At 42.1% G+C, this 23,936-nt stretch overlaps 2 protein-coding genes across 2 annotated transcripts in view; both read left to right on the top strand.

The window, feature by feature from the left end:
* The first annotated feature begins 554 nt into the window (after nucleotides 1-554).
* Nucleotides 555-13,363, top strand: LOC138603970 (uncharacterized). Its single transcript, XM_069675753.1, has 5 exons — nucleotides 555-657; nucleotides 2,751-3,263; nucleotides 6,161-6,673; nucleotides 8,500-8,995; nucleotides 12,803-13,363. Exons 2-5 carry the CDS (start codon nucleotides 2,767-2,769, stop codon nucleotides 13,247-13,249), a joined length of 1,953 nt encoding a protein of 650 aa, XP_069531854.1. The 5' UTR covers nucleotides 555-657; nucleotides 2,751-2,766; the 3' UTR covers nucleotides 13,250-13,363.
* A 1,759-nt stretch (nucleotides 13,364-15,122) lies between these two features.
* LOC138604413 (xylosyltransferase 1-like) overlaps nucleotides 15,123-23,936 on the top strand; it is a 33,370-nt gene continuing 24,556 nt past the window's right edge. The window contains exon 1 of the mRNA XM_069676344.1: nucleotides 15,123-15,404. Coding sequence (XP_069532445.1) covers nucleotides 15,123-15,404 — 282 coding nt within the window. The remainder of the gene's footprint in view (nucleotides 15,405-23,936) is intronic.

Below are 23,936 nucleotides of genomic sequence, written 5' to 3'. Positions count from 1 at the left end.
ACTCATGTCCCATCTGTTAACATGGAGGAGGCGGGCTTTATGAGCTATACTGCAGCCAGTCAGCAGGGGGCGGTAGAAATGTTTTGGCTTCACTTTCAGGGAGCTGTCGTGTCGTCCATCTTTTTATACAGTCTGTGGTTGGAACCAAACTAACAATTTAAAACACTAAAGTCACACACTGACACAAACTCACCGACCGAGCAACAGAAGACAAAGAACTCCTTTCTACAATGTTGTCAGACACTTGGAATAACAATCCTGCTTAAAGCACTTTAAATGGACGTTCTTGCACTGATTTTTCATTGAAACCTTTACAGTAGAGAAGAGCGACAGGCTATGTCTTCTTTGTTATGCCTCTCATCTGCCACTGTACATATTTTCTTCTTTCTTGCAGGCACCGAGCTGTAAACAAAGCATTACATCTGAGACCTTAAAGGGGCGGCCCGGAAAGTCCCTTCACTGCAGCGGCAATGATTCCTGGCAGGGCCATCTTTTAAATAAATACATCCTGTCCAACTGTGAGCAAAAGTCATAAAACAGTGCAAAACGTGAAACGAAAGTGAAAGCAGGCGCGCATTTCTGACATTTCCACCTGAAACCTGAAGTCTTTAGTGAACCCGCAGCCGGCACTACTCAGGGAAGCTAGAGGGAACAGAGGTAGGTGAACACACACTTTGTTTCTTCAGCTTTATTTGAACAGTAAATATCAATACTTTGTGTCCGAGGTCATAAACTTAGTTGATAGTAGGATGGAAAGTTTGCTTTTAAGCCTGAGTTGCTTTTGTGTCCGACTCCACCCTGAGTTTCCTGTCTAATAAGAGCAGATGCATCCTGCAGTTTGGCCTCGACAAAAACCTCTTTTTAGCTGTTTTTAATTCAGAGACGCTGAAGAAAAATGTATCTCTGACGGCTGACGAACATTATCTTTCTACTGATATGGGATAGCACTATTGTGAAACACTTTGGGAAGTTTGACATCGAAGGATGGTAATTATTTTGTCTTTGTTTTAGGGAGGTGTCCCCTCAAGATTTGAAGGAAGTCAATTAAATTCTATTTTTACAGCTCACTTTCACAAATTACTCACACACACTTCCTTTTCTTTTAACAAGAAGCACTCAGTAAGATCTACAGTAAGCTCTAAGTATTGTTAGAATATTAAAGTTCGTCTTAGTCACAATTAATTACCCACAATTTCTGCATCAGGACAGATGAGACCTTGTTGGAATGATGCCATTATCACCGTTTTAAAGCTGTGTGCTGGAACCGAGGAGGAGGAGTAACAACAATGGCGACCACAAGAGAGAAAAAAACCTATGTAACATCAACAGCATGTTTTAACAATATAACCCAACATGGTGGTTTCTTTTCACTCCGCTCTGCTCCACTCTCAAACGGCAGAGCCAGAATGTTGGCATAAACACCAAGACTTAAAATGACGTGTCCAGCAACAGGTTAAGGAAAAAGGGATCCCCCTCTACCCCTCAGAAATCAGTCAGAGTGGTTGCAATGTCAGACTGAAGCTGGAAAACGACTGTAATGAGTCGACAATTCTGTCTGATATCAGGAAATCATTTTTTTTACAGGAACGTACAGCTCAGCATCATCAGCGTAGCATTGGAAAATTACTTCCATAACACCGTACGATTTCGCAAAAATTGAGGGCCGAGCAAGCAGGCAAGGTTATGAGCATAATAACATTATACTTGAACATCAGCATATTAGCATTACCTCTGTAAGCATGTTAGCTGCTAGTTAGCATTCAGCTTAAAACACGTCAGTGTACCTTGAATCAAAACTGGACTCAATTTTTGCACGTTACGGAAAATGTGAAGTATCTACCTGATATCAGAAAACAGAATTTAGGAGCTGGAGATTTTCCAGTTTCTTACAGGAACACACAGCTGAGTATCATCAGCGTAGCATGGGAAATGTGTGCCATAACTGCACACAATTTGGCTTATATTAGAAAGAGCAGAGGGCCACAAGCAGAGCCCTGAGGTACACCATAGTACAAAAATAGAAGGTTATATTATTATGCAAAAACATTGTGTATGTGTCTAATATGGCAATGTCCTATGCTAGGTAAATTTGTGATTTTTCAGACACAGCAGTGCTCTGAGGTACGTGCTAAATTTAGCATGCTAACACTCGCACGATGGCAATGTTAATATGTTAAGCAGGTACAGCCTAAGCCAGAAGGGTTGAAGGGTTGCTTTAACACTGCTCAATGCTGCTGCCATATCAATCTGGTAAAGCTTATATCATGAATTCTAGGCATGGAGAAAAGCACTTTTGGGGCTAAATAGCAAATCGCAAAGCGTGCAGAGTGACGTCGTCTGGCAAGGCTCTGCATTGGCCAAACAGAAACGTACAAGCAAGCCATCCTGGTAGATTGCCTTGTAATGAAGACGCTGCTTTTTCTACAGCAAAAAAATACAAACCTCTGGGCTGAATTTCTGCATCTGATGATACTGATACTAAAAGCTTGAACTCGTTACTCAAACTGGCCCAAAACATGTAGTTTTAATGCTAACTACTTACAGTAAAGAGAAGCAGAGCCAATAGCATTAGTGTAGACTTAATATTGTTTCATGTCTTGATAAAGCTAGGCTAACAGTTCCTTAAAATGGATCTCTTTATTGGACCTTTCTGTGTGTTAAATTAGTACTAATTTCTATGTCTGTATTGTTTGTTTGAGTGTCTTCACATCCTTCTGAAGTCTTTAAACTAATAATCCTTTCTCCTACAGTGACACTGACACCGTCATGTATTACCAGTGGGCTGAAGATGACTTTGACCTGCCCTATGGGGTAGGTCTACTGGGTCTCTCTATGCCAGAATCTGGTAAAAAGTACGTCATGTACCACGGCACCACCAGGCAGAAGGCTCAGGCCATCCTGGCCACAGGTTTTCGCCAGTCTGCAAGCGGGATGCTCGGCCCTGGTGTCTACCTCAGCAGGGACCTGGATAAAGCCAGCCGCTATCCAATAGATCACCCTGATTATGACAAGGTCGTCATCAAGGTTGTGGTCAACGTGGGGAGAGTGATAGCCATCAATTATCAAGGCCACCCTCGTCAGAAGACCTGGCAGGACAGGCGATACGGCGAGGTGTACGACACCGCCTGGGTGCCACCCAACTGTGGAATGGTGAAGAGCGGTTTGGAGGAGGATTGTGTCTGGGATCCCAATCGCATCCAGATCATTAAAATCATCAACCCGACCCCGGTCCATGGCTCTGGATATGGTGCACATGGCTACATGTGAGCCCTATGAGCTGTTACCAGTTTATTTTGTATGTCCAAATGTATCTTTACATATTTGGTTAAAGAGCATTTGACATGAAGTTTTGTTACTTTGTTATTGTAACCTGGAAAATAAATTGGTCTTATTAAATCTGATCGGCTGTCTGGTTGTGTTGGAAGCAGAGTGAGTATTTATTTTGAGATATCTGCCTGCTAACGTCTGCGGCCACTCTGAAACAGTGGAGGGAGGTGAGTTACATCCTGTTGACCTTGATGAAAATATTAGAAAAAAACACATCACATAACTTTTAGTCGGACGAGAGATAAGGGTTAGAAATACCTTACAAGCATGATTAGAGCCACATTTAGAGACTTAAACATATTACAGCTTTATGCCAGGGAGATGAAAGGCAGGTGCACGGGTGTAATGACAACCTGAGCATATACAGTAGTGAGGGGAAGTTAAAATGTCCAAACTGTTTCCTCCTGATAGTGATGTCAAGTGTTTCTACCTCTATGTAGCTCATCTGCCGCTGCACATGAGCGTCTGGGCACAATTATAATATTTATTATGTTGTATGTATGCAAGCACCCAGAGGTAACAACATATATCTGTGATCGAGTGCCATTCTTTCCTCTGCCTTCAAATCAGTGATCTCTTTGCTGCAGGCTGGCAGAAAAGGAACCAAAGATCCCAGCTGTGTTGACCACACCCATATGAACACATCCTGTCTGACTGAAATTAAAAGTTATTAGTGTAAGGAGTGAAACGAAAGTGAAAGATGAATAACTTTCCTGGAATTTTCCTCTAAAGCCTGAAGGCTTTATAAGTCAGACTGAACTCACACTCGGCATTTGAGGAGGAACGTGAGGAGAGGTACGTGAACACTGCTTTTTGATTCTCCTTCAAAGGGCTGCATTTTTACTGTAATGATTATCAATACTTCCTGCATGAGGAGATTAATTTAGAGAGTCTGAGCCCCAAACAAAATCTGTGCTTTTCGCTAAAGTTTAACTTAAATTAAATTGTGCTACATACTTTAATGAATGGTGGAAAACTTGAATAAAAAACTTTAGATTTTATTTTAAGACCTCAACTGCAGATATCTCTTGATTGTCAGTGTCTGATCTATAACAGCATAACTGTTATTTGATGCAAACGTCCTGCTTTAAATGCATCCAACACCTTTTAATCACAGGCCGCTCCAGACAGCTCTGAAAAATATTAAGAGACCACTGCAAATTTGTGTTTGTCTCAAATGAACTGTTGTTTTATTGTAAACAACATTTGTCACTACACTACCAAATCAAATATTCTCGTTGAGGTCTTTAATTTGCAGAAAATGAAGAATGGTTAAGAAAACCAAAAGATGCAAAACATTACTTATACAACAGTTACTTCTGACCAAGTAATCTGATTGGACAAGAGGCACTCCATGAGTCCGCGGACCATAGCCTGGGGGGCCGCGAAATAATAATAATACATTTATAATAAATTATAAAATTCTGCTGTATCATTAAAAACTACATGTCTACAGATGAGGACCGTTTAGGACCACAGTATTAATGTTGTAAAGTTAAATCCACAAGAAACCCGAATAAAATGACCCTCTGTTTTAAGTGAATAACGTAATCTTCCTCAAAAAGTTTGACAACCCCTTAAATATAGAGAACAACATCACTGAGACTTTTCACTGTGTATCACTCCGCCTCAGCCAGGTGTTGTGAATACTGTTCATTAACATCACAGCAGAGCGTGTATGATGAGATTGATCAAGCTGGTGCCTCTGACTCACACAGCAGACTCTCATTTCACTGGTTGCTTTACAAATTAAATCAAACCGATAAATGTACACGATACAGAGTAGCTGATCTGTGGTCACCTGTAGACACAGAGTGCAGGAGGATGTTTGTGTTGCTTGGCAACAGTCCAGTCTCAGTTGAGTTGGTGGAGCAAAAGACAATGTGTTGATTTTTACTTTTTACAACCGCTTGTTTAACTGTTGTATAAAAGCATTATCACATTAATGTTAAGTCTTTAATTCAGATTTATGCGCTACACTGGACTACGTACTGTATGTTTACATTGCACTGTTTTTAATTTTATACTGTTAGATATTTGCACTACCATCATCTTGCACAGCTGTACAGCTCTTTTACACCTGGTGAACATATTTGGTAAAAGATGTTTTTCAGAGCTCGAATAATGCAAAGAAAACAAGTTCATGTTCATGTTTGAACAACAGAATGCTAAAGTTTTAACTCAGGAAGAGTTCAGAGATAAATATTTGGTGGAATAACCCTGCTTTTTTTTAAATTTAAGTTGCTCTGTTTTGTTCGATGTCTTGTGACCATCTATCTTCCTTCTTTTGGCCTTTTATGTTACTACTTAGAGAGAGAGGACAGTGGATAGAGTCGGAAACAGGGGAAGAGAGAGTGGGAGTGACATGCGATACAGGGCCAAAGGTGGCAGTCGAGGCCGGGGCCGGAGGACTGTACCCTAGAGCTGAACCGGCGCCCGGTATTCAGGAGGTTTTAAATGTGGTTCACATCTGAATCGTGCTGGCCACGACATGCAGAGAGAGATGCTGATTTAAGAAATGAAAGTAGTAAATGAAGAGGAATCTGGGGTATGTTATGGACACATAGATCTTTTTGAGGAGTACTAATAGTATGCAAATGTTGGATTTTATTGCACTTGTGTCACACTACGTTAGACTCAGACTAAACCTGCCTTTGTCTCAATTCCTAAAAGTCTCAACACTCTAACCTTAAACATGTTTTGGTCTCTTTTTCAGTTGTCTTGATTACAGAACGATAAAACATTGTAGTGTTGTTGAATCATTTCTTTGTTGTTGGGTTTTTCTTTCTGTATTAGTTGATATACACTGATGTTTAAATCTTCTGTCCTTCAGTGATACTGACACCACCATGGAGTACAGATGGGATGAAGATGACTTTACTCTGCCTGATGGGGTCATTCGGCTGGACCTGCCTGAGCCACTGAGTGGTAGAAAGTACGTCATGTACCACGGCACCACCAGGCGGGCTGCTCATTCCATCCAGGCCTCAGGTTTTCATCAGTCAAAAGACGGGATGCTCGGCCCTGGTGTCTACCTCAGCAGGGATCTGGAGAAAGCTAGACGCTATCCCATTGATCACCCTGATTCTGACAAGGCGGTCATTAGAGTTGTGGTCAACGTGGGGAAAGTGATCGCCATCAATCGTCAAGGCCACCCTCGTCAGAAGACCTGGCATGACTACAGATACGGCGAGGTGTTCGACACCGCCTGGGTGCCACCTGATTGTGGAATGGTGCAGAGCGGTTTGGAGGAGAATTGTGTCTGGGATCCCAATCGCATCCAGATCACTGGTACCATCAACCCACGCCTGGTCCAAACCTTTGGATATGGTGCACGGGGCTTCATGTGAGCCTGCGAGGTGTTACCAATCCTTTTGTATCTTTGAATGTATTTTTATATGTTTGGATAAAAAGTAGAAGAGATTGCATTTTGTAACTGTCTCACTGTAATCTGAATCATTAAATTGGTCCTCATAAATCTGAGTAAATGTCTCTCTATACTGAAAACAGTGTGAAGATGGAAAAGCTGATTTTACATGGGGAAAGATATAGTGGTATTACTTTCAAAAAGCTGCAACAATTAAATAAAAATTGTTATATCATAATTTCAGAATGCAAAGCCTGAAAACGTTTGGATCACATGAAAAGTTACATTTTTATTAAGTCATCTCTTATGATGTAATTTTAGAAGTATTGCACATGTTGAAAAGTGAGATAGTGATATTGCACATTGATAAATAAAAATAAGTATTGCAAATGTACATTATGGAGAGTTGCAGCACTCTTGCAAGAGTTTAAATGCACATTGTGTCCGTTTTGGTGTGAGTGTTTACTGTTGATTACAGAGTGTGACCACGGCAGGAAGAAAAGACCCGCGGTGTCTCATGGAGAGATACCGCGGGTCTTTTCTGAAGGAACCCAAAAGACACAGAAAATGTTTAAAATAACTACAAACAAATACCAAACAACTACAAAGACACTCAGAATGATCAAAAAAACCCCACATGTTTAAAAAGAAACACAAAGTAGCAACAAAGAGAACTGAAGGGATTTTCTTTATTTTCAGTAAAAAAAGAAAAAGATAATAACTACACAAGAACACGCAACAAAACACAAAATAAGCACAAAGACACATAATTATCATCAAGAAACACAAAGTATGAAAAAAGAAACCCCAAAGAACTACAAAGAGACACGTGATCTGTCTTCCAGGCCCTGAGGTCACTGATCAGGCTGCTGCTGGCTGCCACGCCACTGCTGTCGACCACACCAAAATACATTCCTCGAACATGACTGTAAACTTAAGTAACAGGGTTGTCAGAGACCAGGAAACGAAAGTGAAAGTTGTACACGTATTAAAATCCCCCCCTTACTAAAAGTCTTTTCGTAAAGCAGACTGAACTCAGAGCCTGCACTCTTGAAGGAACTTGCAGAGAGGTGAGTCATCATCTTTGTTTTTCCTTCGACATTTGCATATACAAGAAACATTATGAACATTATGAATTTGAGCAGATGAAGTTTTTATGTTAGATGAAGTCTGATGTGTTGAACTCCCCCATGTTGCCTTATTTCCCTCCTCTGTGTCAAAAATGTTTAAGCAAGTAGGGGACTGTTTTGTTGAATCTGCTAAGAGCTTTAATCCCCTTTGATCCTGTTCCCTGCTCATGGTAAAACAGGACTTGTTTTTTCCACTAACTGATATAACTCAACTTTTCTGGTGTTTTCACGGCTGAGCTACCACTGCTTTGAACCCTTTTTAATCCGAGGGAGAAACTGCAGGAGGAGAGGGACTTTCTACATACATATTCTTAGATAAACTGTTGCTGTTAATATAATTAATAATGGAATAAGTCCATAGATGCACATTGGAATGAGGAGTAACTTTTATACTTACTCATTAACTTTTGCATGGCTGATAGTTTCCCTTTGTTTTCGTGCTACGCTAAGCATAACATCCATAATTTACAATAGGCTTTACATTTTGTTGTTTCTGGTTTATCCCTGATTTGTTTGATTTGCAACGTTTAGTTTCTTTGCATTCTGTAGTCCGAACACTTATTAATGTACTAATTTAGTTGTATTTGTAAATATTATGACGAATGCGTCAGGTTACTTTTGTTTGCCTCAGTAATAATCCAAAATGTATTGATTAAATTATCCTCTTTCTTGCAGTGAGACTGACACCATCATGTCTTACCGGTGGGCTGAAGATGACTTTGATCTGCCCTATGGGGTAGGTCGACTGGGTCTCTCTGAGCCACAAAGTTGTAGAAAGTATGTCATGTACCACGGCACCACCAGGCGGGCTGCTCAGGCCATTGAAGCCACTGGTTTTTGCCGGTCTGCAGACGGGATGCTCGGCTCTGGTATCTACCTCAGCAGGGACCTGGAGAAAGCCAGCCGCTATCCGATAGATCACCCTGATTATGACAAGGTCGTCATTAAGGTTGTGGTCAATGTGGGGAAAGTGATCGCCATCAATCGTCAAGGCCACCCTCGTCAGAAGACCTGGCATGACTCCAGGTACGGCGCAGTGTACGACACCGCCTGGGTGCCACCTGGATGTGGAATGGTGAGGAGCGGTTTGGAGGAGAATTGTGTCTGGGATCCCAATCGAATCCAGATCATTAAATTCATCAACCCACTCCCAGTCCAAGCCCCAGAGGCGGCCCATGATGCTGGATTTTATGCAACAGTTGCTGCAATTTCTGGCATTGCCTTAGCTGCACTCATGGTGATTTTAAAATGAGGTTACACTTTGTTACTCTTTTGCTGGTCATTTAATCTGAAGCTATCAGTCAAAAAAAAAGCACTATAATCCATGTGACAGCATCCACCTGTGTGACCTTTTCATTTTTATCTTTATGAAGAATCACTTTTCTATTAAATGTTATCTCATTATAAAAACAAACACAGCAGATTGATTTTTGAATACGAGATCTTTTGAATGTGTGAAAGTTTTTGCAATAAATATAAACCTGCACAGATCCTGATTGTGTACGCTGAGATGTTTAACATGATGTTTTTATTTCTTAGATTATAATTCCAAGAAAAAGGACGTTACTGCTGACTGCCTGCAGTATAGCTCATGAAGCCTCCTCCATGTTAACAGATGGGACGTGGGTCAAACTATAAAGTACAAAATACACGTCAAACATGGTTTCTGTCATTATAGTTAGTTCTTATCATGCTGATAAAAAAGGGGGTGTGGCCTCATGATTGACAGCTCTGCTGACAAATCCGGCTCCTGCACTTATACAGCACCTCTCTAGTCTTATGACCACTCAAGGAGCCTTGCACTGCATGTCAACATTCACCCACATATTCACACACTAATTAAGTATCGAGGCAGCGGTTCAGCTTGTCATTCACATACATTCACACGCAGCACACTGTGTCTCCAGGAGCAATTTAAGTCAAATTTATTTATATAGCACATTTAAAACAACGTAAGCTGACCAAAGTGCTTTACAGAACAGTGGCAGATAAAACAGTGCAAGAGACACAACAGATTATAAATATAACACACCACAGTATACAATTTCACATGCATACACACACACGTATATACACCCATACATACAAAATACTCATGAACCATTTCAAAACTTTTTCATTGGCTTTAAGTATTTTCAAAGGCCAAGGAAAAGAGGCGGGCTTTGAGCTGAGCTTTGAAAGAATTTATCGAGTCTGCCCTTGTGACACGAAGAGGCAGTGAGTTCCACAGGTTGCTGCCCACCACTGAAAAGGCGCGATCACCCCGTAGTTTTCGTTTAGCCCGAGGGACGACCAGCAGGGACTGTTTAGAGGATCTGAGTGCTCGTGATGGGGTACAGGGGGTTAAAAGGTCTGCTAGGTTAGAAGGGGCCAGTCCATGGAGCGACTTAAAAACAAGCAATACAATTTTAAAATGTATTCTGAACCTAACGGGTAGCCAGTGGAGAGAGGCGAGTACAGGGGAGATTTAAGGTTCAGTATCTTGCTGGGGATCAAACTGCCGACCTTCCAATGAGGAGGAGGCCAACCCACTGTACCTCAGAGTCAAAGCCACCCTTACATACAGGGTAAGGAAACATACAGGTAGTATTTTTAACTTCTTTGCTGTTATCATGTCTGAACGCACCTTTGCCTCTTCTTCATCCCACAGGTATTCAGGTGAAAGAAACCCCGCCGGGGAAAGAGCAAGTAGGTCGGTTCAGAGGGCAGAGGGCAGCCATTTATTGAGATATTCAGGTGTGTATATATTAATACATATATTTTTGTTAGGGGTTTAGTGTAAATATTGTATTTGAGGGATTATCTGTGTGTAGCACTGTGTGTACTGACATAGTATGCACCAGGTAGTTAAAAGTTGAGGTTGGTCAAGCATCTGATTAGGCCTCCCTGTGGAGGTTTTTGGGTATGTACAACTGGGCGGAGACTCTGGGGCAGACCCAGAGCCCACTGGAGGGATTATATATCCCACCTGGCCTGGGAATTTCCCGGGATCCCCCAGCAGGAGCTGGAAAATGTTGCTAGGGAGAGGGATATCTGGGCTAACTTGCTTATCCTGCTGCCCCCGCGACCCGACCTCGGATAAGCAGAGGAAAATGGACGGATGGATGGATTGTTAAAAGGCCTACAGTCTTATTAAAGGGTCAGTCTGTGTGGGTGTGTTGGCTGGAACATTGTGCTGGCAGGTGTTGTGCGAGTCTGTATCCAGTTGTAGGAGCCATATTGTGCTTTATGGCCACGTTGATTATTGTCTGTTTTTGTTGCACTCCTTTTACAGTTTAACCACCTGTTCCGCAGAAAGGCACCTGGCTGTGGGTTCATGTTATACACCTTATCAGTTGTGTGGCAAGATTCAGACACAGAGGTGGGTAGGGCTCCGACAATTTCTTTAGACCGCCACGTCATGTCGGGCAGGAAAGACTCATAATCCCAACGCTCATGTCTTCTCAAAAGGCCCTAAATCACTGATCACTTTGCTGCTGGAAACCTAACATCACAGGTGTGTCTACCACACCTTAACAAATACAACCTGTCTGACTCATATCGAAAGTTATAAGACGGAGGAAGGAGTGAAACGAAAGTAAAAGATAAACAAGTAATAAGGGCGTTTCCCGACTAACACCTGAAGTCCTTTTATACAGCAGACTGAACTCACAGCCGGCACTCTTGGAGGAACCTGGAGAGCGGACAGGTAAGTGAACGCAGCATTTGTTTTCCCACTAAAAAGTCTTTATTTTTAAAGAAAATTTTGTATAAATAATTGACCCATTAACCACAGTGAAGCTTTACCCAGACAGGGAATTATTCAGATCATAATTATATAAGTGAAATGTTGCATTAAACTTTTAAAATGATAGAGAACAAGATTTTATTAAGGTTAGAAAGTTGATTGGAAATCTGTGCAGAATTACAAGTAATGTTTATACTGACGCTGAAAAGTATTACAGTCAAATGCTGACTTTTTTCTTCATCAAGGCTCAGTTTACAGGAAGCTGCACAGATTTTAAAGCTCTTATCTTAGAACAATCTATAGGCTATCAGCACTGTAAGGCTGTTAGGTAGATACTAGCATTTATAAGGCCGAATGCTAACCATGAGGGACCCACCATCATTTAAAATATTAGCATGCTAATTAAATTAAAAAATCATTAGTTTTGCAGGTTTCTGGGATAGTCATAAACCAAAGTATTGTTGACATAAAATGTGGCCTGATGATGGCGCTCGATGAAATGTCAGAGAATCACAAAGTTCATTTAATGGTTTATTTTGAGCGGAACATGAATGTGTTTAGCAAAAGCAGCCTTACAGTTATCCAGTCAATATTTCTTGAGGCATTTCACCGGATAAGTGAACAGCTGGAGCTGCTGTTCGGTGTTAATTGGAAAATGTCACAATTCAATAAAGAAGCTCTTCTGTGCTGTAAAACAAAGAACATGTACCTGTTAAACATTAGTGTATTAGCATTATCATGTTAAGAATGTTAGCAAGCTGCAGTTAGCATTTAGCTCAAAGCACTGCTGTGTTTATAGCAACTTTAGCCCAGTGTGACAGTATGCAGACTGCTGATTTATTTCGATGGAGTCTGTCCTGCGTCACAACCAGAGACAGAAGAAGTGTGAGGCATTCCAGCAGAACAAGTTGAACCAGGTTCGACCAGGTCGGCTTACCTTGTATCTTGTTTCACTTTTGATCAAGCTAGGCTAACAGCTTCTTTCTGCGTCTTCCTGTCTCTGTGCTAAGCTAGGCTAATCAGACCCGAAAGTCAAACTGACCTTTTGTAGGGTTGTTGAGTAATTCCTTTATTTTCTAGTTTAATTCCTGCATTGTTTTACTTTAAATGTTTTGTTTCTTCACATGCTTCTGAAGCTTTTACACTAACTATCCTCTTTCTCACAGTGACACCGACTCCATCATGAATTACCAGTGGGCTGAAGATGACTTTGATGTGCCCGCTGGGGTAGGTCGACTGGGTCTCTCTGAGCCAATTTGTGGTAGAGAGTACGTCATGTACCATGGCACCACAAAGAAAGCTGCTCTAGGCATCCAGGCCACAGGTTTTCGCCAGTCTACAGACGGGATGCTCGGCCCTGGTGTCTACCTCAGCAGGGACCTGGAGAAAGCTAGACGCTATCCCATGAATCTCCCTGATTCTGACAGAGTCGTCTTTAAGGTTGTGGTCAATGTGGGGAAAGTGATCGCCATCAATCGTCAAGGCCACCCTCGTCAGAAGACCTGGCATAACCCCTTATACGGTGAGGTGTTCGACACCGCCTGGGTGCCACCCAATTGTGGAATGGTGAAGAGCGGTTTGGAGGAGGATTGTGTCTGGGATCCCACTCGCATCAAGATCATAAAAACCATCAAACCAAGTGCAATCGCATCCCCGAGCCCGTCCCAAACCTCTTGTGGTGCACGAGGCTACATGTGAGCTCTTAGAGCTGTTAGCACTTTTATTTGCATGTTCAGATATATTTTTATATATATGGATAAGAGGTAAATGAAGCGGCCTTTTGTAACCGTATCAGTGCAATAAATTGTTCATATTAAATCTGATTTGCTGAGTGTTTTATTGAAAGCAGACTGTACTGAGTATGTTGAAGTATTCTCTGTATCTGCTGACAATGGAGGTGAATCAAACGAGGTTGACAGGGCTGAAAGCAAATACATGTCTAATGATGGGTTAACAGTACATGCACTGATTTCTACAGTTGGAGTGGAAGAGGTGACAGAGAAAACATCTGTAAATATACAAATGATTGATTCATCAACAGATTCACTGACTGGTTGGATCCACTCTGTGTACTGTAGGCGGGGATATCCAGGGCAGCCACCTGTCACTCAAAGCAACCTCTACCTTATTATGTAAACTTTAATGTAATTTTAAAGGTTGATTTATATAAAATATCACACTCGAACAGTTGTCATAAATGTGGAAATAAGCCTTTTGCACCAGGCCGTAAACATGTTTATTACTGCTTCAAGTGGCCATTTAAGGAACTGCAGTTTTTTTTGCTAATTATGCATTGACTTGTCTTTGCAGGGGTTGTGTTTTCACACAGCATACAATCTTTAACTATAGATACTGTTTCAGATAAGAAGAATATCTCAAAAAATATTTTGAAGGTTTTAAACTGTAAATATATAAGAGAATAAACTTCCCAGAGCAGGCAAGAGACACAGCACATACAACTCACACAGAGGGCGAGACAAAAAGTCTGGAGTAAAACTTATTGAAGAAGAGAGAAAGATAGGGAAAGATCGTAAGGAGGATAAATCATGTCTATTTTTAGATGCTCATTCAATTAGATCAGTGACAGTTCTCTGCAATATGCATGAAATCAGACTAATCTGGTGAAAAGTGTATGAGGAGACGAGCAGAGCAAGATTCATAGAACTGCTGGAGCGCACTGCATGTGCGTGTTTTCTGCATGGCTGACGACACATAATGTATGGAGAGGTAATCATTTCCTCTCATCACACGAAGGAGACGTTTGTTTATCAAACTGAATCATTCTTATATTGCATTTCATTGTTTCTCCCCTCAGATGGACCAGCTGCCTGAAGACGACTACGTGACCAGCTGCACTGTTAGGATACAGAACAAGTCTGGACTCTATTGTTTAAAGAATGTATGTGATGTTTTTTCCACTACAAAAATCAATTCACTTGTTAAAAATAATTCAAATTACATTTAAAAGCCCCCTGTTTATATTCTCAACTGTTTTACTTACATCTTGACCTTTTGACCTTTTTCTCTTGAGGTATTTTACTATTCCTTAGGAAAGAGTGCAAATGAAGCCAAAATATAAACAACAGAAATATTTCCAATAAAATACGATATGTATGATAACTGGCATATTACCTGTACAACATCAAACTACAGGTAACTGCATTGGTTAATTCAAAATGAGGCGGTATTAAAATGCTGCCGGGCCGTACAGATGCTGGTTCCGGCCCTGCACGAGCTTCTGCTGCGTCTCTTCTTCACTGGTTCACAAACTGCTGCGACGTCATTTGCTGTAAATGACAAAATAAATGCTTTCACTAAACTGTTGACTCGTTAATGGCCACACGAGGGCCTCTGTGTCCTCTGTGCTGCCTCCAAACCTCCAACCTCTCTCCTCATTTCAAGCCTTTGCCAAATTCCCTCCTCCCTCCCTCCTCCCTCCCTCCTCCTCCTCCTCCTCCTCTCTGCCTGCCAGTAGCCCCTCTCAGGCCGTGTAGGGGAGCATTCACACCCCGCTGTCGGCGTTTAGCGGATGGGGCTCTCAGCCTGAGCCGGAGGGAGGAGGAGGAGAACGATGAACGGTAACCCTTGTGCCCGAAGGCTGGCCCGGCGCTCCAAGTCCGCCCTGCTGATCGCGGCTCTGGCCGTCCTGCTGGTCCAGACTCTCATCGTGTGGAACTTCAGCAGCTTAGACTCAGCTGGCGGGGACGGAGGCGCCAGGAGCCGGGAGAAGAGGGAGGACCGAGCCGGGGGGCTCAACAAAGCCGACAGGGAGCCCCCGCGGAGGGGGCTGCAGAAGAAGGGAGACCCACCGCCGCCGCTCGGAAAGGCTGCCGTTCGGCACAAGCTGCAGGCGGTAGGTTTGAATGATATCTAAATATTAATTGTGAACGGGGCTGTGTGGGTCTAGAGGCTTCTACACCTGTGTTTCATCTGCTGTCTGGAGAATGAGCGTTTGTCCCCGAGGAAAGCCGCATGGTCGCTACAGAGAAGATGCTACTGAGTGGCTGCAGCTGCTCGCCTGTTGTTTTGGCATTTGCATCAACACAGTCGGGCGCTTTTGCTCCCTTGAATGGGGAGATGTGTCGGTAGGCCAAACTTAATATCAAAATCAGCTAATTTAAGGAATCTTTTTATAACCAATGTGTCAAACAAAACGAAGCTGGCTCGTCTTTCCGGGAAGTTGTTGCTATTTTTCATTTTACTAATGAAAAACAGTGTACAGGCAGCTTACACCGTTTTAGAGCTTAGAGCTAGAATCAATGTTATTTGCACCCCGTTTTCTTTAATACATTTTAATGCTAGCTACCCATTCGCACGAACACAATTTACTGATAATATACTCGCCGAATGTAAGATTGTCGCGTGTTATCCTGAAATAATGTTATTCATGTTCTCATATGTGTGTCTGCTTGTGAAAAATCAACAGTATACATACAATTGCACGTTTTCTTAACGGAGTTTGGTGTGACGTTTCTCCACTCCTTTGACAACAGAGCTGCTCGCGTTTAGAACGTCATTTTCGTTTCTTTTAATGTAAAGGGTCAACAATCTTTTAAGAATACCCTAATTTTTTTTAACTTAATAAGTAACAGAGTCGAATAAGTAACTGTAACTTGTTGTAAATGTTGAATGTTAGCTCTTTGATTTAGGTGCTTAATTAAATCCACCTCTTAGTGTTACCAGGGGACACCAAAGGAAACTAGGAAATGAATAAGGCTTTTTTATTAATGGAAGTTTATCCCCTCTGATAGAAGCTTATAAAAGAACAAAAGGCTCCTTATTTACAGCAAGAAAACAAGCTGTTTGTGCCATTTAAAGCAGCTCAGTTTGCCTCCTCACCATCAGTGTAATGTGTAATCACTGTGCAGGTGATTCCACAAAAAATAATGCTATGTGTGTGTTGCTTTACCTGGTGGGATCCAGGTGTTCTCTGATGTTGTTAAGACATGAGCGTACTGTATATGCAGCTGTGTGTGAGTGTGAGAGAGAGGGAGAGACGTGGGCTGTATTGCAGGCATCCATTTTTACGTCCTTTCATTACTGTTAACCGGATACCCTGTGATCTTCCCTGTGTGTGTGTGTGTGTGTGTGTGTGTGAGAGAGAGGTGAAATGTCCTGACAGTTATTGGCTTTTAAAGCAGTAGAGATACATGCCAACATTTTTATAGAAAAGGGAGTTTTGGGAGGTGAAGAGGGACACAAGAAGGAGATAAAATGCTGCATTAGAAAAAGCCTGTGTGAGCGCTAAATGAGTTAATATGAAGCTCCTGTATTTATCCTCTAATTTGAGTATTTTTATAACTCCTCATGTCTCAGACCGCTCTGCATCTTCCAGGCACTCCTCTTCCTCTTTGTGTTTTCCTCCACTTTCTTTCTCTCGTGTACTATAAAGGTGTCAAACAGCATCAGGATAAATGCTGCAAAGGGGCTGCAGAATTGGAAAGATTGAAGACATGTAGATTAATCTTGTAGTGGGTGCTGAATGTAGGGCTGCAACTAATTAAATATCTTGTTGATCATTTTCTGCAGGCCGCCATGTTTCTGGACTGGTCAGAAAGTTGGATGGAAATGTATTGATTTCTGGTTCTTACGGAAAATTGTGATAAACATGAGAGAGAATTCTGAATTATTTTAGTTATTTACAAAAAAAAGGCAAACATCCAGAGCCTGTAACGTCTCCAAAGTGAGGATTGTTGCTTACTGTGTTTTACATGATGGCACACTTGGTATCTGTCTGTTGGATGTCACTTCAGAGATGTTCACAATTGTCTTATAAATCAGAGACTCAATGATTACTTGATTTCATAAAGAAGTGACTGATTAACCGATAACTAAGATGATCAGGAGGTCTGTTAGAAAAATGTTGTGTTCAGGTGATCACCAGGCTGCACATGTGTGAAGGTGGTGTTTGTTTATTGACAGGAAGAGGCATCCTTTTTCCAATAAAGACTGGACATCATTGGAAGGAGCTCAATAAAAACTCTGTGTGTGTGTGTGTGTGTTTAACTCTCACTGCAGCGGCCTCCACAGTGCTCACATTCACATCACAGAAACCTTAAAATACCAGCAGTGTTCAGTTTTCCAGCAACCAGACTGCAAGAAGGGAGTGTTTACAGGTGTGTGTGTGTGTGTGTGTGTGTGTGTACTGGCTGTTGATGTCCAGTTGAGCGTGTTTACAGCAGTCGTGGATGGCGCCACAGCTGCATAGCTCTTACATTCATCACACCTTTGAGGAGATGGCACACAGACACACGTTCTCTCTCTCTCTCTCTCACACACACACACACACACACACACACACACAGCGCTGACCACATGTGCATCCAGCAGAGCGGTTTCACATCCTAACAGCCAGGTCAGATCAGATTAGAGGATTGGTTTGGATCAGGTTTCTCTGATGGGATTTATGCTTTCTAATCTAGTTTAGATCGTCCAATAATCCCTAAATACTGTGTGTGTGTGTGTGTGTGTGTGTGTGTGTGTGTGTGTGTGTGTGTGTACTACTATACTTCTCTATCTGTTAGGACCAATTTTAATACTTCACACTGAGAAAAAAGGTTTACAAAGTGAGGACATTTGGAAAGGTTTCAGATTAGGAATAAGGCCGTGATGGTTGTGAAGGTTTTTGCAGCTTAAGTCACTTCTTTTTCAGAATGATCTTTCTTATGTGGACAATATTTCTATTAAATATTGCTGAAACAATTGTTTCGCTCATGGATGATAATCTTACCAGCTGATGTGACATATCTTCCTCCGTGCAGACGGTTGTGGCTCAGAACTGTTTGAAAACTTGCGTACTGCAAAATCCGACTGGATGTCGGAGTACATGCTGTACTTTTTGCATAATGCGTTGGACACGCATGTGTTGGGACAGACTAAATATAATATGGAAGTATGGGTTTTGGAAGTCACCCTTGCTCTGGGAAGTCTGGAACAAGGAGAACCATGGTTTGTCGTCCCTCATTCACTGTGATCGTGGCAGAACGATCTGCAAAACAGGTTAATATCTCAGCAGGACTTACCATATTATGGATGTTTCTGTACTTTATAGTGTCTTTTTTTTTAAAGAGGATTTTGTTTTTAGAGAGGACAGTGGATAGAGTCGGAAACGGGGAAGAGAGAGTGGCGATGGCAAGCTGCAGGGAGCTGAGGTTTGGAGTCATGCCTGGGGCCGCTGCATCAACACTGTGGCCTCTGTACATGGGGCGCCAAGTTAACCCTGAGCTAAACCGATGCGCACTTTATGCTGTCTTCATTATACTTTTAAGTACACACTGAATCATGTGTTGTTAAATACTTGTTTGTACATGTAGTGAACACATGTAGAGATGTTGAATTTCTTAACAAGTACAGTACGTGTTCCAAAGAATACATATACCCCTTTCCCACCGAATTTAGCGCGCTGACGCAGGTTTTTCAGACCCGGGACGACCTGCTTATAGATGCCGATTGTCTCTGTTCCCATTGCCAGTGAAGTATACTCCTGTCTGACATCACAAACACGCCCAGACAGGGTTAGTAACCAGTGAAGATGTTACGGTGGTTAGCTCTTTATTGTATCTATTACTCATTCAGTCTGTTTATCAAACTCAGTGCCAACAAATTTGGAACAATGCTCGAGCGCTGCTCGGACGGAGACGGGCGGAGTTTGTAGCTGAGAAGGAGTCGCAGAAGTTACTGACGGAGCATAGCATCGCGCCGGAAAGGGGGCGGAGATTAGCGTGTCGACACAGGTTTTGTGTTCCCATCAATGCCGATCGGAGCCGAGGCGATAATTACCCGGGTCTACTGCAGAGTCATGAGACCGGGTCTGAATGCCGAGTGTAACCTTTCCCACTAAGCTTAAAAGCCGGGTGTTAGCGGGTTTTTTGACCAGCGAGAAAAGGGCTCTACAGACTTTAACCAATTTAGCCCACTTTTTTTATTACTGAAGTGTAGCATGGATAAACACACCTTATTCCAATAAATCATTCAAATGAAGCTACAGAGCATCTGTTTTATCCGAGTAAAAAATGAGGTCCAAGAAAAGCAGACGACCCACGATCTGGCTACTACCAGTAATGCTTCTACTTTCACTGCTACTAACAACTGATATTTTGGTTCGCTATCGCTCTGGCACCAGACAATCATCCCTAATCGTAGTTCTTCTCCGATCATGTTTGGGAAAATCCTTGTGTTCAGGATTTCATGTTTTTGGATTGATATCTTTATTGAATCATGTCTTAATTTCAAACATGTAAATGAAATAAAAGTAGATTTAACAAGAATAACAATTAAAGAATGAACAGTAAACCTTCACAAGCATTTCTGCTCTGTTTTTAAAACCTAAATTTACACCCTGGGTCAAAAGCAAGAAAATGTAACCTGCGATTACAACCTTTCCTTTTCTTTTTCCCTTGAATTTGTGTTTTGTTTTGTAAAATGTCTTAAACAGAATAAAGTTTTTGCTTTGTTTGAGTTTCAGTTTCAAACTGTTCCACGAATCCGACCCACACATACACTTACTCTTCATCGTTGTGCAATCACAGAGTTTCTTTGGGTTAAAATTAAATTAAATTAAAACCCCCCTCCCCGTTTGTAAGACAAACAAAGTTATAAGTTATTTATAATCATAATGTCTAATGATTGATTCTTTTGCTGCAGTCATGAAGCTGCTGTCAGTCAGATCTGCAGCACGCAGACGATTCCCTCTGCACATCACGCTGGCATGTTTCTCTCTCTGTTTGGCGATTAAGCACAACACACTGATGCTAAAACCAGAAAGCTGCTTTATGTGTGTTTTTTTTCTCCATTTTCTTTGAGATAATTCTCACTAAATCTGGTATAGATAGACTTAATCCCTGCTGTCATCCCGGGTCGTGCTGCGAGTCCCGGGCTACTTCAGCCAGGTTTCACAGCACCACCCCGTCTCTTTAGAACAGTCCATTTAGCTTACTGTCTCTCCATCTGCCTGTTTCTCCTCTGTAACACCAACTATTTTCAGCAAACATAACCTCCATTCACTTCAGTTTCCTTTCTTTGTTTTTCATGAGCGGTTTTTGATCCTCGACGGACATGATGGCCGTCATGTTTAATTATGGGTTTGACGGTGAAGACAAATTCCTCCTCGCAGTTTACGAGAACGTGCCTCTACACTTTACAGTTCACCATTAACTCATTCTTTTTTATTAGCAATATCTGATTTATTAGAACCTGCTATAAAGAAAACACCTGGTTTTTATCCAGAGATAATGAGATGTTTAAGTCACGATCTGCACGGCTTGTTGGGAGAGGAAACGTCACTCAGCTTCTCGTCATAAAGTTCTTCTCCTCTGTGTGTTAGTCTTTTATTTGTAAGGATGCTTTCGAGTGTTTTCGTGCTTAACTCTGGCCATGAGTGAGCAGAGTCATGCTCTACAGATGTTTGACCCTTTTCGAATTTAAGGCTTGAGAATATCTTCGCAAACCTTCATGTTGTGGGACGTGATGACTGTTTGCTGTGTTAAAAGAGAGACTCTTAGTTCCTTTAGGTAGAGATAAAGTTATTAGTTAATTAATCAAGTAGTCAGTCAATGAAACATCAACAATGTCAACAATCAGTCAGTCGTTTTATCAATTTTTCATGCAAAAGTAGCAGAATCTTCCGCTTCCAGCTCCTCAGATGAGAGGAGTTGATGATTGGGGTTTAATCATCAAACTTAATGAAACTTCTCAGATGCTGGACGTTCATAGAAACTCTTTCCAACCTTTTCATAAACACAGGCTGTTTTTCCGGCTTTCACTGGGCAACAGCAGTAAATTCCAGGCCGTGTGCTCCCACAGGTAAACTGAGCACAAACATGCACAAGTGTTTGATTAATGCATAACTGGGGCCTCTGGATGCTGCCTGCTGAAAGAGCTCTTTTTGGCTTTATATGAAGGTGTTTTTACTCTTTACACGCATACACACTCACGTGTAACTGTTCGTTAAGAAATGGGAAATCGGATTGTTAATTATCTGCCCGAAGAACGCAGCGAACGCCTCCGTCTCTGTGTGTACTGAATACGTAAGTGAGTATGTTGTTTAAGTTTAAAGCTGCTGTTTTGCAGAATTTCTACTGGTTTGTGTCTCTGAAAAGCCCTTTCATTCATGCACGGCGCTCCTCAAAAGTTTCTCCTTTTTATAATACTTTATGATATTCCTACCCACGGGTCTGTATGTGACTGACTGAGAGAGAGAGTTGCGACATCGCAATGGCGGATCATGGAGCATATTGGGCCTCCACTGACGCGACTCTCTGTCTTTATGGCTCTTGATACTTTGTTCTGGGAGTAGGCGGGGCTGCTCCTCCGCTGCTCGTCTGCTGTCCTCACCTACGCCTTTTAATAAAAATGTCCATCTCTGTTGGGATCCTTTCTGTGACGTTGTCAGACACGTAGAATAACAATCTGAGCAGTCAGTGATTTTAGACCCCAAAATATGTAAACAAATAAATAAAAGATCAACTTTTTAATTCTCTGAAGCTGTTATAACCCTCTCCTAAAAAGAGGAATATTTAACAGTTTTCTATTTCACTCAAACGGTTTCCTCCTCATCAGTGTGAACGTGGCCTCTAATCAACAGATGCCAGAGCAACAGGTCTCCTTTCTTCCTCTCTCTCTCTCCCCCTCCCCTCTGTTAATGTCTCTCGCCCCGGGCGCCTGAGGGAACAGGCTCTCTTGTCTCCTTTCTGTTTGCCTTTATCACGGAGCAGCAGGAGGTCTGAAGGCAGCGTCGACGACTTCAATAAGAACCTGCTGAGGAGGAGAGAGGCTACGAGCAAACTGACTCACACGGCAACACGGTTAGCAAGAAAGCAAGAAAGCAGTGGACTCGGTGTGTGTGTGCGTGTGTGTGTAAAGAATGATGTCTTTGTAGGTAAGCGCTGGTATTTTAGCCGAGGCTGGTCTCCATGGACTGCAAAGGCTTCTGGGAGAAAATGCAGGGAGAGAGAAACGACTGTTTGTGTTATTCTGCTGCAAATTTAAGAATCACTTTCAGAGGCTTTTTAAAAGAGATTTCTAGTTATGTAGCTTCTAAATACGTCCATAACTCTGAAATCTTAATGTTTATAGTTGTAAAACGAATTGTGCGTGCGTGCGTGCGTGCGTGCGTGCGTGCGTGCGTGCGTGCGTGCGTGCGTGCGTGCGTGCGTGCGTGGCTGTAAAAAGAAGATGTAGGTCGGTCTGTAAGATTAAAATACCCACTGAGGTCATGTTGTGACTTTACTAATAAAACGCACGCACACATTCAGATATGTCAACACTAGACTCTGGGAGGTCAAGGCCAAGGCCCCAGCTGTCTCAGAGGTCAAAGGTCACCTGAGCTCCTAATCATTCCCTTTCTCTCTTCTCTTTACCTCTGTTTTCCTAGAAGGAGAAAATGAATTACATCTACAATTATTCTTTGCATGTTTACTCTTCACGCGGGTCAGCAGCTCTTTAAATGCTCTTATCTTTCGCCAGATTCAAGTGTAAATTCCAAGACAAGTATATTTTCAAAGGAAGTTATCTGAAAAATAGTGAATATAATTTATTGACAATGCGGTTTACCTTACGCACCTCACCAGGAAGAGCCAGAAAATCCGCCTTATCCGAAATCTTCTGTAAAACTGGATTACTTCACCATTCCTTGAATTCATGACTCTCCTTCGTTCCCGGGAGCTTGCCGCCATCTGTCCTGCACCAGAGCTGCATCGGAGGTGGAGGTAACACCGGCTTGCCCGGTGTGTGATCGTGTGGAGGTTGAGGGGAGACAGGAGGTCTCACTCTGAACAGGTTGACTTGAGACTCTGGGGATTTTGGGAAATGTCGTTTTTGTATTATTGTTGGGTATTTGCTGCACTTGTGTTATTGTATAACAACACGTGTGTGTGTGTGTGTGTGTGTGTGTGTGTGTGTGTGTGTGTGTGTGTGTGTGTGTGTGTGTGTGTGTGTGTGTGTGTGTGTGTGTGTGTGTGTGTGTGTGTGTGTGTGTGTGTGTGTGTGTGTGTGTGTGTGTGTGTGTCTCAGCTCCTTTGTAGGGTTGCTGGTATTAAATTGAACACTTTGATATTTTGTCAGAGAAACCCTCTGACACCCCGGCGATCCAGCAACCGCTACATAAAAAGTAGCTGTTCAACCTACTGTAACCAGTATTTTCACTTCATTTTAGCCTTCTGCTCGTCCACTGAAATGATATCCAATGTGCCGTCTGCCTGAAATTGATGATAATTCAGCACCACTCTGAATAAAATGAGAATCATAACTCCTTTTAGAAAACAAGGACGATTCATTCAAATAAAAAAATATGTCTTGAGTGATCTCATTGTGCTTTCGGAGACGGTCTGGTCATGCAGTGTTTGAGGGTTATAGCTTTTCTGTTAGCTTTGGTTGCAAGCGTCATGTT

Source organism: Semicossyphus pulcher, unplaced genomic scaffold (assembly GCF_022749685.1).
Source record: "Semicossyphus pulcher isolate SPU_LCO1_2020_fin unplaced genomic scaffold, fSemPul1.0.p SCAF_25, whole genome shotgun sequence".
NCBI lineage: Eukaryota > Metazoa > Chordata > Actinopteri > Labriformes > Labridae > Semicossyphus > Semicossyphus pulcher.
The sequence above is the reverse complement of the archived record's forward strand: the minus strand, read 5'-3'. Positions and strand labels throughout refer to the sequence as shown.

Excerpts from the sequence above, each read along its gene's own strand:
- LOC138603970 (XM_069675753.1), top strand. The coding sequence starts at position 2,767 with ATGTATTACCAGTGGGCTGAAGATGACTTTGACCTGCCCTATGGGGTA. Across the intron at positions 6,674-8,499 it reads TATGGTGCACGGGGCTTCAT|TGAGACTGACACCATCATGT; the intron begins GTGAGCCTGCGA and ends TCTTTCTTGCAG. Across the intron at positions 8,996-12,802 it reads CAGTCCAAGCCCCAGAGGCG|CCAATTTGTGGTAGAGAGTA; the intron begins GCCCATGATGCT and ends GGTCTCTCTGAG.